This window comes from Lissotriton helveticus, chromosome 3_2 (genome assembly GCF_964261635.1).
Source record: "Lissotriton helveticus chromosome 3_2, aLisHel1.1, whole genome shotgun sequence".
In the NCBI taxonomy this organism is placed as follows: domain Eukaryota; kingdom Metazoa; phylum Chordata; class Amphibia; order Caudata; family Salamandridae; genus Lissotriton; species Lissotriton helveticus.
Genome location: NC_136062.1, coordinates 461,074,959 through 461,090,234, shown reverse-complemented (window position 1 = coordinate 461,090,234; position 15,276 = coordinate 461,074,959). Strand labels below are relative to the sequence as shown.

The window sequence follows — 15,276 nt, the reverse complement described above, 5'->3', positions numbered from 1 at the left end:
CACAGCTTCGATTTTCCAATTGTTTTTATTTTTCTATTGAAACAACTCTATATGAATTCTAGGGCACAGATTATTATTAATAATTTTAACATTGGGACATGCCAGGTCAGCAGAGGCACGCGCCAAGGCTGCCCTTTGTCGCCAATTTTATTTGCCTTATTTATTGAACCTCTGGCGATTGCAATCAGGGGCACAATGACCGACACAGTACCCGTAGCCGGCATGACAAATATTAAATTATATGCCGACAACATTGCCCTGTTTTTAGATCTTAAGCCCTCAAGTCAGGCAAAAATTTTAAAAATGTTCTCTGATTTTCAAAAGTTAGGGGGTTATAAGATTAATGTTAACCAGACGGAAATAATTTTAGCCAACTGCACTGTAGACACTTTATTGCCGGAATTTAGGATTATCTATAATACAAGACCAAAGAGATACCTGGGAATATTTATCTCCGATAACTTGGAAGATCTGTATTCGTTAAATTATATACCTCTGTTAAAAAAGGTTGGTTCCCAATTAAATCGTTGGAATCTATTACCGTTGTCTATAATGGGAGGGGCTGCTCTAATACGTATGTCTATTTTACCTCTTTTTAACTTCCTTTTTAATGCAGCCCCCTGCGCAATACAGTTCTCTTTTTTTTAAAAAGTGGATGCCATGATTTCCTCCTTTCTCTGGGCAAGAAAAATTCCAAGACTCGCACTGAGCACTTTGCACCTTTCGTCTCTACAGGGAGGGTTGTCCCTCCCAAACATTAGAGAATATTGTTTTGCTACTTTCGCACACCATAGTATTAGGTTTTTTTTCTTAGACGATCACGAGACGGATAATTTTTTTATGAGGAAGATGTTGTTGGAAACTAAAATTATTGATCCCGCCACAATCACGAAATATCCAAAGAAGGTACGTTATAAGTCCTTACAGTAGCTATTTAAACAGAAAACCCAGCTCCTGAAATGTTATGGTATCTTTAGAATAAGGGGTTCAACTGCTTTAACTAATCTCAGTTTCGGGGAAGGGGGATGCCTGGACAAAAATATAGCGCGATTATGGAAGGACAATGGCTTCGAGAAGATTGAGGATTTCCTCTCAGGGAATCGATGGAAATCCTGGGAGGAAATTTCCAGACAGATAAATCAATCAAAGACAATATTGAATTGTTCTTTTACCATGCTTCACGCGGAGCTTTGAGAGCTAGATGTTGATAATCTATTTCATAAAAGCGACATATCAATAGCATTAAATAATCCAATGCAAAAGAAGAATAGCACTTGGGTTAAAATTTTAAAAGAAGACAACACAATTGAAGGGGGAGGAAGGAGGAAGAGGTGAAGTAAGAGGCAGGTGAGGAAAGGATGGGAACCATGCAGAGCTCTGCAGCTCCTTCAACGGAAATAATGCAGCTTCCACGCGCCTTAGAGGGTGGCATGAGATTGTCATTACCCAGACACTACACACACTATCACACTGAATGTAGGAGTGAGACTACTCAATCAATCAATCAATCATAACACTTGTATAGCGCACTACTCACCCGGAAGGGTCTCAAGGCGCTTGGGAGAAGGGGTATGCTACTGCTCGAACAGCCAGGTCTTGAGTTGTCTCCTGAAGGCGAGATGGTCCTGGGTCAGCCGAAGGTGGATGGGGAGGGAGTTCCATGTCTTGGCCGCCAGGTAGGAGAAGGATCTTCCTCCGGCGGTGGCTCTTCGGATGCGTGGTACGGCGGCGAGGGCGAGGCTGGTGGACCGTAGCTGGCAGGTGGGCGTGTAGAAGGTCAGGCGGTCGTTGAGGTACTTGGGGCCCAGGTCGTGGAGAGACTTGTGTGCGTGGGTGAGGAGCCGAAACGTGATCCTCTTGTTGACGGGGAGCCAGTGCAGGTCTTTCAGGTGGCCGGAGATGTGGCTGCGTCGGGGGATGTCCAGGATGAGTCGGCCGGAGCCGTTCTGGATGCGTTGGAGTTTTTTCTGTAGCTTGGCTGTGGTTCCGGCATAGAGGGTGTTTCCGTAGTCCAGTCGGCTGGTGACGAGTGCTTGGGTGACCGTCTTCCTGGTTTCGGTCGGGATCCATCGGAAGATCTTTCGGAGCATACACAGGGTGTTGAAGCACGAAGAGGAGACGGCGTTGACTTGTCTGGTCATCGAGAGGGAAGAGTCCAGGATGAAGCCCAGGTTGGGTGCGTGGTCGGTTGGCTTGGGTGCGGTGCCCAGGGCGGGGGGCCACCAGGAGTCGTCCCAGGTGGAGGGCGATGGTCCCAGGATGAGGACTTCCGTCTCGTCTGAGTTCAGTTTCAGGCGGCTGTTCTTCATCCACTCGGCGACGTCTTTCATCCCTTCGTGTAGGCAGGTTCTGGCGGTGTCGGGGTCTCTGGTGAGGGAGAGGATCAGCTGGGTGTCGTCGGCGTAGGAGATGATGTTGAGGTTGTGTTGGCGTGCGATGGCTGCAAGAGGTCTCATGTAGACATTGAAGAGGGTGGGGCTGAGTGAAGATCCTTGCGGAACGCCGCAGATGACTTCGGTGGCCTCGGATCGAAACGGGGGGAGGCGGACTCTCTGTGTTCTTCCGGCGAGGAATGAGGTGATCCACTCCAGTGCCTTCTCTTGGATGCCGATGTTGCTGAGGCGTTGAACTAGGGTGCGGTGGCAGACAGTGTCGAACGCAGCAGAGAGGTCCAGGAGGATGAGTGCCGCTGTTTCCCCGTTGTCGAGCAGGGCTCGGATGTCGTCGGTGGCTGCGATGAGGGCGGTCTCGGTGCTGTGGTTGGCTCTGAAACCGGACTGCGAGGGGTCAAGGGATCCGTTCGTCTCGAGGAAGGCGGCAAGCTGTCTGTTGACGATCTTCTACTGACAGCCTTGAGAACCTGTGATGTCTAAGGCAAAGGAGAGCTTGTAAGCTGCGCACGCGCCCTTAATGTACACAGGACTGCCCGTTTGTATGTACATCCTCTGTCTGAAACATCCTGGTGCAGGAGCCGGCATTCTGGTGTCAGACACATCTCCTGCAGTGGCGTCACTAGGGGGGTGGTGCGGACCGCACCGGGTGACACCCTCACATGGGGTGACACCATCTGGTTATGCTGTGTATGTAACACAGCTCTGCAGCTTTGCCTCTGCTCTGTGTCTATTTAAACTTGTCCTCAGGGGCGAGCGCACGAATTCAAAGCACATTTCACGTGTTAATTTCAGTCACTTTGAGAAAAGCCGAGAACTGTGAGGGAGAAACCATGGGGGTGGGGGTGGAGAAGGGGATGAGGAAAGTGTTAAAAGAGCAGCAGGTAGGGGAGGGGGTGCAGGCAGAGGGGGAGGGATGGTGCAGGCAGAGAGGGAGATGGTGCAGGCAGAGGGTGAGATGGTGCAGGCGGAGGGGAGATGGTGCAGGCAGAGGGAGAGATGGTGCAGGCAGAGGGGAGATGGTGCAGGCAGAGGGTGAGATGGTGCAGGCAGAGAGAGAGATGGTGCAGGCAGGGGGTGAGATGGTGCAGCGGAGGGGAGATGGTGCAGGCAGAGGGGGAGATGGTGCAGGCGAGGAGGCAGATGGTGCAGGCAGAGAGGGAGAAGGTGAAGGTAGAGGAAGAGATGGTGCAGGCAGAGGGTGAGATGGTGCAGGCAGAGGGTGAGATGGTGCAGGCTGAGGGGGAGATGGTGCAGGCGGAGGGGACATGGTGCAGGCAGAGAGAGATGGTGCAGGCGGAAGGGAGATGGTGTGGACAAAGGGAGAGATGGTCAGGCGGACGGGAGATGGTGCAGACAGAGGGAGAGATGGTGCAGGCGGAGGGGAGATGGTGCAGGAAGAGGGAGAGATGGTGCAGGCAGAGGGAGAGATAGTGCAGGCAGAGGGAGAGATGGTGCAGGCAGAGGGGAGATAGTGTGGACAAAGGGAGAGATGGTGCAGGCAGAGGGGAGATGGTGCAGGCAGAGGGTGAGATGGTGCAGGCAGAAAGGCAGAGAGAGAGAGGGTGCAGGCGGTAGGGAGACAGTGTGGACAAAGGGAGAGATGGTGCAGGCAGAGGGGGGATGGTGCAGGCAGAGGGGAGATGGTGCAAGCAGCAGAGGGTGAGATGGTGCAGGCAGGGGGTGAGATGGTGCAGGCGGAGGGGAGATGGTGCAGACAGAGGGAGAGATGTTGCAGGTGGAGGGGAGATGGTGCAGGCAGAGGGAGAGATGGTGCAGGCAGAGGGAGAGATGGTGCAGGCAGAGGGGAGATGGTGTGGACAAAGGGAGAAATCGTGCAGGCAGAGGGGAGATGGTGCAGGCAGAGGATGAGATGGTGCAGGCAGAGGGAGAGATGGTGCAGGCAGAGGGAGAGATGGTGCAGGCAGAGGGAGAGATGGTGCAGGCAGAGGGGAGACAGTGTGGACAAAGGAAGAAATCGTGCAGGCAGAGGGGAGATGGTGCAGGCAGAGGGTGAGATGGTGCAGGCAGAGGGAGAGATGGTGCAGGCAGAGGGAGAGATGGTGCAGGCAGAGTGGAGATGGTGCAGGCGGAGGGGAGATGGTGCAGACAGAGGGAGAGATGTTGCAGGTGGAGGGGAGATGGTGCAGGCAGAGGGAGAGATGGTGCAGGCAGAGGGAGAGATGGTGCAGGCAGAGGGGAGATAGTGTGGACAAAGGGAGAAATCGTGCAGGCAGAGGGGAGATGGTGCAGGCAGAGGATGAGATGGTGCAGGCAGAGGGAGAGATGGTGCAGGCAGAGGGAGAGATGGTGCAGGCAGAGGGAGAGATGGTGCAGGCAGAGGGGAGACAGTGTGGACAAAGGAAGAAATCGTGCAGGCAGAGGGGAGATGGTGCAGGCAGAGGGTGAGATGGTGCAGGCAGAGGGAGAGATGGTGCAGGCAGAGGGAGAGATGGTGCAGGCAGAGTGGAGATGGTGCAGGCAGAAGGAGATGGTGCAGGCAGAGGGAGAGATGGTGCAGGCAGGGGGTGAGATGGTGCAGGCGGAGGGGAGATGGTGCATGCAGAAGGGAGATGGTGAAGGCAGAGGGAGAGGGAGAGATGGTGCAGGCAGAGGGGAGATGGTGTGGACACATGGAGAGATGGTGCAACCAGAGGGGAGATAGTGCAGGCAGAGGGGAGATGGTGCAGGCAGAGGGTGAGATGGTGTAGGCTGAGGGAAAGATGGTGCCGGCAGGGGGTGAGTTGGTCCATCCGGTAAGTTGTGAGGGGGTGACACCATGAGTTACCCGCACCGGGTGACACCAACCCTAGTGACGCCACTGATCTCATGGCCAGATAAGAAGCAGTGAAATAAGCAACAAAACAGACATATTACTCACAAGTAACGAGTCAGACAGCTCGAATACACCGCCTGAGCTCACGAAACGGAAACTGAAACCACTGGGGCAGAAATCGCTTCACTCGCTGAGCCGTCTCAGCAGCGAACATGGGGCTTCGAAGCACTGAGCGACTTTACTGAACTCTAACTTTACAATAATGTGATATGAAATACCTGCCCTCTGTAAATCAGACAGCAGGTACCATCCGCCTTCCCCTCTCTTGTCTGATAAATCCCATCTATAAATATGCAATGCAGGTCGGATTTGTCAAACCTGCTGCCCAGAGTCATTCGACAAAACTGTCAAGGATCGAGCTCCCCCCGACGCCGCCCTGAGCCGCGCGTGACTCCTAATAATGCACGGACACAAGGGCCACAAACACACCTGGCTCGTGCCGAGTTCGAGGTCGGACTGGCCTGTGGGGTGACCGGGCCGCCCCCGTCGACTGCTCTGACAGGTCAGCGTGGGCCGCTGTTATGGTCTGCTGGGGCGGGTTTACTGAGGGTTTTTCTGATATTACCACAAACAGTGCCCGCAGGAAACACAAGGCACACAGCACAACAAACCAGCGCGTCTTTCAAGTTCAACACTAGCCCGCTTTGCAAACGTGGCCGCTGGTTACTCAGCTCTGCTGCGCTAACGGGGCCACTTTTATTTTAGTGTTCGGGTCTGTTGTTTGCCCCAGCCCGACCGTGCTACAACGAGCACCAGTCCCGGGATGTATGACATTACAACGTATGCTTTTACATCGCATGCTTTTACAACGCGGTTTTTACAACGCATACCATTACAACGCATAGTGCTTTGGGGCGCTGGATAGTGAATAGTTTAATTTACTATTCCAACTCCAGTCCCCGTGGATAGTAGGGAAGGTGTTGGACAGTAAATTAAACCTATTCCCTATCCTAGAGCGCCCTCCAGCGCAATGCGTTGTAATGGTTTGCGTTGTAAAGGCACTGCGTAGTAAAAGTTGCGTTGTAAAGGATGTTTCCCCCAGTCCCGCCTTCATGGCCAGGCCAGGCTTTCCTTCCTCCCGAGACCTGTGTACTTATCTTGCTCAGGACAATAAAGCAGTATTATGTGTTTCCCAGTGGCAGCTGCCTCGGTGCACTTCCCACAAGTGTTTCACCAGTATGTGGAGCGCTGCGCATCGTCCTAGCTCCAATGTTGACCGTGTGTGCCCCTTGAAGTAATTGCGCCCGTGTGTGAGTGAGCTCACCGTGTGAAGCAGGACTAACACTATGTTACTCGGTAAATGGACTTGTAGACAACCCGCTCCCTGCTGGTAACCCTCCCAGGTGCCCTCGCGCAGCCCTCTCTTCCTATGTTCAGCCCACAGCCCCGGGCACCCCCGTCCCTCCAGCATTCAAGGATTCATCCGCAGGCTGGAGCCTCAACACTGCTCCCCCTCCGCTCCTTTCCATCGGAGCGCCCCCCCCCCCCCCCCCCCCCTATCACTTTCAGCACTCACCCCGTTTCCAGGAGCTCTTTCTCTGCCTTTTATCAAAAACACTGCAAAACTGGGAGGGACTTGCAACTCTCTGCCTAAAATTAAAAACACTGTAAGACCCGCTGCCAGGCCCAGGGGTGCACTTTCAGGCATGAACATTCCATAGCGCCTAGATTTATCATTCAGTTATCAGTTCGCAAAGCGCTGGTCCCACGCCCTCAGGAGGCCTCGCACCAGGTGTCAGGCGTCTCTAGCAGACCAACCGCGACCCTCTCTCGACTTCATCAAGTGCGGCTGCTTCTCTGGGGGGCGTGAGCTGTCAGATACAGGGGGGGGGGCTCCTTACCTCCAGGGGTCGGCCCAGCGTGAGCTGTCAGATACAAGGGGGGGGGGGCTCCTTACCTCCAGGGGTCTGCCCAGCGTGAGGTGCAGCACAGACAGCACAATGGCGACGGCTGTGGTGACGTCCATGGCCGACAGTCTCAGGATAATGTCCTCTTCTGAGTCTCTCTTCTCTTCGCTCTTCACACTCCTTCTCCTGCCTCTCATGGGTCTTGGGGTGCCTTATAACAGCGAGGAGCGGGGTGGGGGGTCCGTAGGGGGTCAGACGTCAATCACCTCCCAGGACAACAGCAACACATGCTTCCTGCTGCCCAGAAACGTGTGCAGCTGCACGTCTTACAGAGCTCCATCGAGAGCCCCCAGGCCCTGCAGGGGTCAGGGGTCATGGCCTAAGCACGTCATCCCGAAAGGTGTGCACTAAAGCGGAGCGTCATCAGCTGACCTCTGACCTCATAAGTGCTCTCCATTCTTCACAGTCTGGAACTCACCGGCTAAGTCAGCAGAAACTTGGACATGGGGAGATGATTAGTGATGGAAACAGGGAGAGGCACTCGAGGGAAGGCACAGTATCCCCTCTGGGCTGGAAACCAGGGCGGTTTCAATGAGTATTTAACGCGTAATCACTGCCAGTTACACCGCACAGGAATGTGCGCGTGTGTTCATTAGCAAAGACCAATGACCTACTGCCACTTGACAACCCCGCACCAGGGTCCCACCTGGGATAAGGGATGGAAACAACATCACACTGCAAACAGCATCTCGAGCTATGGCGCATGGGATTGGTGAGGGTTAAGGGCAGGGTTGGCGGGGCACGGGGGTCCAGTATTCATCACTCTGAGCATGCGCGACAAATGATGTCAGTTTCAGAAGGCCTGACGCACTAATGATGATACGTGAGGCAAAGGGAGGCCTTCGTTAACCCATGGGTGGGGGTTCAGCCTGACCTCAGTCTAAGGCAGAGATCAGCAAACTGTTTCACTCTCAGCCCCTCTAAAGAAAATATGTTGAAGTCCGGCCCCCTCCAAACCTTTTTGGCGAGACATGGAGGAGCGGGAGTGGTCAGACTGAGTGTAGGGGGCTGGGAGTTTGAGATAACGTAGGGGGCACTTTTCTGTAGCTCAAAGTCTGCACTAAATGTGACCAGCATTAAAGAGCAAATACATAACACAAAAACCAAAATTGATCAAACATCTCTGCCCCACACAATGAAGGTGCCGTGAGCCCCTCACACTCCTGGGCCTCAATGCAGTGTACCTGCTGCACTAATGATAGCTGCAGCCCTTTGCAGCAGGCCGCCTCTCTGCCTCTGCCTTTCCCTACATACCTCGCCATTGCTCCAGTCCTGAAACAGACTCCCTGTCCCTGTCAGAAAAAAAATGAGAATGCTTACAAACAAAATATTTCTTGTATCCCTCTGTTACATAACTCGTGCTCATATAAATAGCTGCAATGCGTTTGGACCAAGTTTGTGCATTTTAATTCTCCAATAAACTTTAGCATTTCTGTTTCAAAATCGCTTACATTCCAAATGGAAATAATCTTAATTAAAGTAAGGCATACTCAGGGAAATCACTAACAAACCAGCATTATCCATATCACAAATAGACTTTTTACTACTTTCCAAAACAGCATTTTAGTGAAACAGTTCCTAATGTGAGTGTAAGGACCCCTTAAGCATAGCTTCCATTGGCCCCTCTCACGTTTTTCGATGCTCCCTACTGTCGTCACATTAGCACTGGGTCTTACCGTGTTTTTGATAACACCCCCTGGTCCTGGCAGTGGGTCTTACAGAGTTTTTGATAACACCCCCTGGTCCTGGCAGTGGGTCTTACAGTGTTTTTGATAACACCCCCTGGTCCTGGCAGTGGGTCTTACAGAGTTTTTGATAACACCCCCTGGTCCTGGCAGTGGGTCTTACAGTGTTTTTGATAACACCCCCTGGTCCTGGCAGTGGGTCTTACCGTGTTTTTGATAACACCCCCTGGTCCTGGCAGTGGGTCTTACCGTGTTTTTGATAACACCCCCTGGTCCTGGCAGTGGGTCTTACCGTGTTTTTGATAACACCCCCTGGTCCTGGCAGTGGGTCTTACAGTGTTTTTGATAACACCCCCTGGTCCTGGCAGTGGGTCTTATCGTGTTTTTGATAACGCCCCCTGGTCCTGGCAGTGGGTCTTATCGTGTTTTTGATAACGCCCCCTGGTCCTGGCAGTGGGTCTTATCGTGTTTTTGATAACGCCCCCTGGTCCTGGCAGTGGGTCTTACCGTGTTTTTGATAATAGGCAGAAATAGAGCTCCCGGAAAAAGATGCCAGTACCTCATTCATATCCAATGGAGGAGGAGGAGGACGTCTAATGGGAGGGAAGACCTTCTTAAATCCCTCAGGAAATCTTTAATAACTGGAATGCCAAAGAAAGAGATTCGTGAAGGACTTTTCCTGCATGCTGTGAGAGCAGACAGGTGGATTCTGATTGAGGAGTACTGAAGACCAGATTTGGCAAGGTGTAATAAATATGGGAGAATGACTTCTTCCTGGCAAGAAGTGGGATCAATTAGTTTGGAGGAGCACCAAATACAGAATTGTTTCTATTTAAAAGCATAAGCTGTTCATGTAGATGGTCGCTTCGCTTCTTTTAGAATGTCCATACAGTCCTGGGGCAGATTTAGATGACCATACTGCACTATCTCAGGAGCCATGCTGCCAAACTCAAGGAGGAAAGGCTGGGGTGTAGCAGTTGACCTCCGAACTTCATGAGAAGATCTAGTCCGCAAGGCACTCTGAGATGTGGACAGATAGACTTGTGAAGGAGGTCTGGAAACCACAGTTGCCTCGGCCATTCTGGGGCAATGAGTATTATTTGAGCTGTTGTGGACACCAGTTTGTACAGGACCGCCAGTATTTGTGGTATTGAAGGAAAAGCGTAAAGAAATTTGTTTTACCAGTCGACCCATAGGGCATTCCCTAGTGACCTTGGATGTTAAAATCTGGAGGCGAAGTTGCGGCATTTTTTGTTTTCCTCTGTGGTGAACAGATCAGTAGAAGGTGTGCCCCAAGAGCTGAAGATACCTTGCACGACTTCTTCGTTCAGCACCCATTTGTGGTTTTTGTCTAGAACCTGCTGAGCGCATCTGTGTGGATATTCTGCTTCCCTGGCAGATGCACAACTACTAACGTTAGAATCCTGATGATGAGAGCCAGTGCCAGATCAATTGGGCTTCTTGCGACAGGGCTATGGACCGCGTTACCCCCTGCATAGTACAAGCTGGTCGTATTGTCCGTCTGAACAAGGAGGTTGTTGGTCGTGAATGAAGGAGGAAAAGCCCAGAGTGCCAGGTGTACTGCTCAGAGTTCCAGAAGGTTGATATGATATGTTTGTTCTCTCGAGGACAACAGCCCTTGTATCTGTAGGTGATCCATGTGGGCTCCCCACCTAAGCAGTGAGGCATCCGTGACCATGGTCTGTGTTCGTGGATGGTGTTGTAAAGGCATTCCCTTCAGGAGATTCTACTGTGAACACCCCGATTGCAGAGATTCCACCGCATGAGTTGAGAGAGTGATCTTGTGCTCCCAGTTCCCTGAGAACTGGTTACACTGGTCATCTAAGCCCTCCTGGAGATGGCACCTGTGGAGGCAAGCATTGGGAGTCAGAAATATGCAGGACACCATCAAGCTGAGGAGAGAGGAAACTATGCGTACTGATGGATGGGTTATCCATTGAAGATTGAGACATTTTAGGAGAATGGATTACCGTTGTTCCTCCGAAGGAAAAACCTTTTCATGCAACGTATTGATGATAGCTCCTAAGTAATGTAGAATCTGAACCAGAGATGACGTGGAGTTTTTAACATTGACGTGCAGCCCCAAGCAATGAAGCAGATCGCACGTCCATAGAAAGTGTTCTTGGGCTTCTGTGAATGTGGATGCCCTGATCAGCGAATCGTCCAGGTAGGGATATACAAAGATTTTGTGTTTCTGAAGGTGCGCTGCCACCACCTCCATGCATTTGGAGAATGTTCTGGCCACTGACTTGAGGCTGAATGGGAGAACCACATATTGGTAGTGGTTATTTCCCACAACAAACCTGAGCAAGTTCTGATGGGACCTTGCGATCAGTATTTATAAAAATATGCGTCTTGTAGATCTATTGAACAGAGCCAGTTTCCCCCTTGAAGTTGAGGGTAAATTTGGTGTGAGGCTAGCATCCTGAATTTTCCCCTCTGGATCCAAGTGTTTACGATTGCAAAGGTCGAGAATCGTCCTGAACTTGTCAGCCTTTCTTTTGCACTAGGAAGTAACTGGAGTAGATAACTTTACCTTGTTGGTTTAGAGGGACTGGTTCCACCACTTTCTTGTGGCACAGAGTGTTGACTTCCTCTTGTAAGAGCTTGAGGGGAGACGTGGACAACCTCGGAGGAATGGATAGAGGAGAGGCAGTGAATCTGAGACAATAGCCATGTTTAACAATATTTAAGACCCAGGTGTCCGTTGTTATGCGTTGCCACTCTGCCAGATAATTCACAATGCTTCCCCTTACTGGAGTGGGTTACAGAAGAGCGGTAAGAGATGATTCAGGGTTTTGCTGCAGTGGGTTGATGTCCTCCCTGGTTAGTTTGTTGTGAGTTTCAACCTTTCTGTGTTTCGCACAGCCACTGGTACGGTTGCTGGTATTGTTGCGATTTGCCTGACTGTCATTGAGGGGTTTGAACCCTTTGTGCAGAGAAACGTAGGTGGCAAGGGCGGAAAGAATGTTGTTGTTCTTTAGATTTTTCTAATTCCATCGCTTTCAAGATATCAATTTCTGTTTTCATTCTCGTCATTTCATGGCTGGCGTACAATCCGAAGAGGGTGGAGCTAGAACAGGGTAAATTCTGCAGATGTAACTGGGCGTCTGGCTTCAGGGATGTTAATCGCAGCCATGCATGTTGACGTAAAGTGATTTCGTGGGGAGTCCGCTGCCGCGCTGATGACTTGATTTGAGACAATAGCCGCCTCCTGGACAATTTCTAGAAAATCTTCCTGGTGCTCTTTTGGGAGGTGGTCTGCAAAATGGAGGATAGAATCCCACAAGGCACGGTTGTTCCTTCCTTAGAGGGCTGTGGCACTGGCCGCATTTAAAGACATAGCATCTGAACTGAAAATCTTACATCCTGATAAATCCACCTTTTTGCTCTCCTTATCGAGGGAGAAGCAGCAGCTGGAAAGGTGGCGTGAGATTTACATGCAGCTAAAATCACCACTGATTTTGGAGGAGGGTTGGCACGCAAGAACAGCGGATTCTGCACTGGTGGCTGATATTTCTTTTGGTGCCTCGGTAGTGCTGATTTTGCTACACCAGGCGTAAGGAACAATTCCATGGCTGGCTCCAGGAGGCCTGGCACTAGTGGAAATAACGGTCTAGAGGGCATGAGTTGGTCAAGCGTCTCAAAGATGACGGTAGGGGTCTCCATAGGTATGTTCATTTTTGATGCACCGCAACCCAGGATCTTTTGAAACGTGTTGATGTCATCAATTGGAGAGGTCCGAGGTTGAGGCGAATCTGTCAACGTAGAGGAATAGTTGCTGGTGGAAGAAGATGTATCCCTATGGCGCTGGTGGTGTGAGTGTGATTTTGACCTGCGGTAAGAGTGAAGATGTGAATGTGTGATCTTGTGGAGGAGTATGAGCGTCCATGTCGAGGGAGATGGCGCGTCCTTGGCTGTGATCTCCTAGGAGCGTGTGCAGGAGTCTGAGGCACCCCAGGAGCAGGCAGTACAGGTGCTGGTAAAGCTGGAAGTCCCAGAAGCTGAGGTACTGGACGAGGAGGCCAAGCCAGTTACGCTGGAGGTAGTGACGTTGCTGGAGCTGCTGAGTTCAGTGGAGAAGAGACCTGGATGGGAGACGCAGGTATCTCAACCAGTAAAGGAGATCTGGAATGAGACTCAGATGAGGAGTAGATTCTCTTAAGTTAGGAGGATTTTTCTCATCTCGACGTCGATGATCTCCGTAACGTCAACCTCCGTCGGCCACTCCCGGTGGGGCTCGATGATGAAGCATGTCACCAAACAGGTTGGTGAGTGAGGGCTTTCAAATCAACCGGAAAAGGTTTCCTTCGCAAGCAACTTAGACTGTGTACTTGCTTACTCTTCTTCTTTTTTGTAGTCATTTTTGTTGTGACACACCAAAGATAACCTGTGCTCACCCCCGGTAGCTTGGAACAGAGCAGTCAGACTTATCCCCAAATACAACGTGTAAAGCATTTGTGCAACACACTCGCACCAGTGACACAATAAATACACAACAAAAGAGACACTACACAGTAGTATATACAAATATTCATCTGTATTGCAAATAAACATGGCCTAAAACACAATAAAGCAATAATCACTTTACCAACAAGGCAATTGTCATGACATCACAGTTAGTGTAATAAGTTAAAGACCTATATGTTATACACGTCAAAAAAACACCATCACGGTATATAATATGCAAATCCTGAAATTATACTCATGATCGTGCCATAGCAAGGTATAACACAACATAAGCATAACATCCGATTATAACATACATAAATCATCCCTGCTATGCATCCTATGCAAGTCCTGGCAAAGTGAGAGAAAAAACAACATACATCACAAAATCAGGGCGTGAGTATGAAGCAGTTTGGTAGGGCTACAAATACATCAATCACTATAGGTCACCCAGAAATGTAAAAATACTATATTACTACTAGAAAAATCCACAACATAAGCCCCTGTGGGTGCAAAACCCCTCAGGCTTTTCACGTTATAAATAACCTCGTTATCTGGGCAGAACAGGCCTAAAATGCTGAAAGAATAGTAACTAGGCCACAAAACATGTGTTGTGCAAGTATGCCGCTCAAAAGCGCAGCCCAACTAACCTGGACTCCTAAAGTAGGATACAGGAACATCTGCCCTTCTGCCCTCCTCCGTTTATGACGCCAATCCAGGTTTTTAAGCTATGTGAACTTTTCAAGGAACACCCAGTACTTCCAGAAGCCAGTGCGCATCTATTAAGGCCTTTAGGGTATGATAGGGGGCTGAGTGTATGGGCAGTTTCACCCCCCAACTGCAAGAAGCGCAGTATCGAAATGCTGGGACTGCTCCATCAAGTTACCTAAGTGAGTAGCGAATCAAGACACTTGTAAGACAGCTGCCCCAAGCCACTTTGCAGGGGCCCGTCCTTGTCTGAGACATTGAGAAAACAACCGGCGAGGGTTAGTGCTACTACAGGCAGAGATGTAATGAGAAGGACCTCTCTGTCTCAGAGTCCCTGCACATGTTTTATCTGAAGCACTTCTTAGCACTGCTGCGAGCTCTGGCATTTCTCAGGAGCAAACAGATGCGGTGTAAAGTGAGTCCCTGCGCTGCCATATTTCGCTAAAAAGCTCACATTCGCAATAAGGGATCAGTGTGATTATTGCATTAGGGAGATGGGTCCTTGCATCAAGCGGCTCCCCGAGGTAACCATGAAAGTCGTGAGAACATTTTATGAGCAACAATATATTTAAACATTCATGCTTGCGGGAACGGTTAGTATCATCCCAAATTAGATAAGTCCTGAGTGTTTGTAGGTTACGATGATGTTGAGAAGCGGGCACCCCAAAGCAGAAATACAGGGGCAGATTTACAAGCCCCTTGCAACACTTTTACACTGCTGTTGCGTCACTTTCGTGACTCAGCGGCGTTGTAAAAAATGCGCCACGTTTCAACACAGTTACAACGTGATGCATCTAGGGTAGAGTTCTGCAATCTGTGGGGCGCGCCACCCAGGGGGGTGCGACACTTTCTCAGGGGGTCGCACACTCCACATCAAGATCTTCCTTTTACTGTCCCGAGGCGTGCAAGTCTTCACCCCTTTCAAACAGGAATCTGTTTATTGGCGAGCTCCAGTAACTGAGGGCTGGAGGAGGAGGGGATGGATAAGGAACGACTTGCGCTTTTGTCCTGTAAAGAGTAAACAGTTAACCTTCCCAGGAGGGGGTTAATTAGTAGTGCTGAAATACTTGGGCTGCAGTGGGAGGCAGTGTCTCCTCTGCTAAAAAGGATAGCAAACAGACAGTCCTGTTCATTTGTGTTCGATTTCATAGCAGATGAGACTCCTTACCTCCCACTGCAGCTGAAATGACTGTCTATGCTTTCAGTTTTATCAAAGGAGACATCCTGCCTCCCAAAGCAGCTGAATCATTTCAGCTCTACCAGTTTAACCCCGTCCTGGG

The 15,276-nt window shown here is 50.5% G+C and overlaps 1 protein-coding gene across 1 annotated transcript in view; it reads right to left on the bottom strand.

Moving 5' to 3' along the window:
* The window catches only part of LOC144826359 (astacin-like metalloendopeptidase), a 182,056-nt gene extending 174,847 nt beyond the window's left edge, over positions 1-7,209 (bottom strand). Inside the window, exon 1 of the mRNA XM_078684687.1 lies at positions 7,124-7,209. Within this exon, the coding sequence (XP_078540813.1) occupies positions 7,124-7,192 (69 nt within the window). The 5' untranslated portion in view covers positions 7,193-7,209. The remainder of the gene's footprint in view (positions 1-7,123) is intronic.
* Between the last annotated feature and the right edge of the window lie 8,067 nt (positions 7,210-15,276).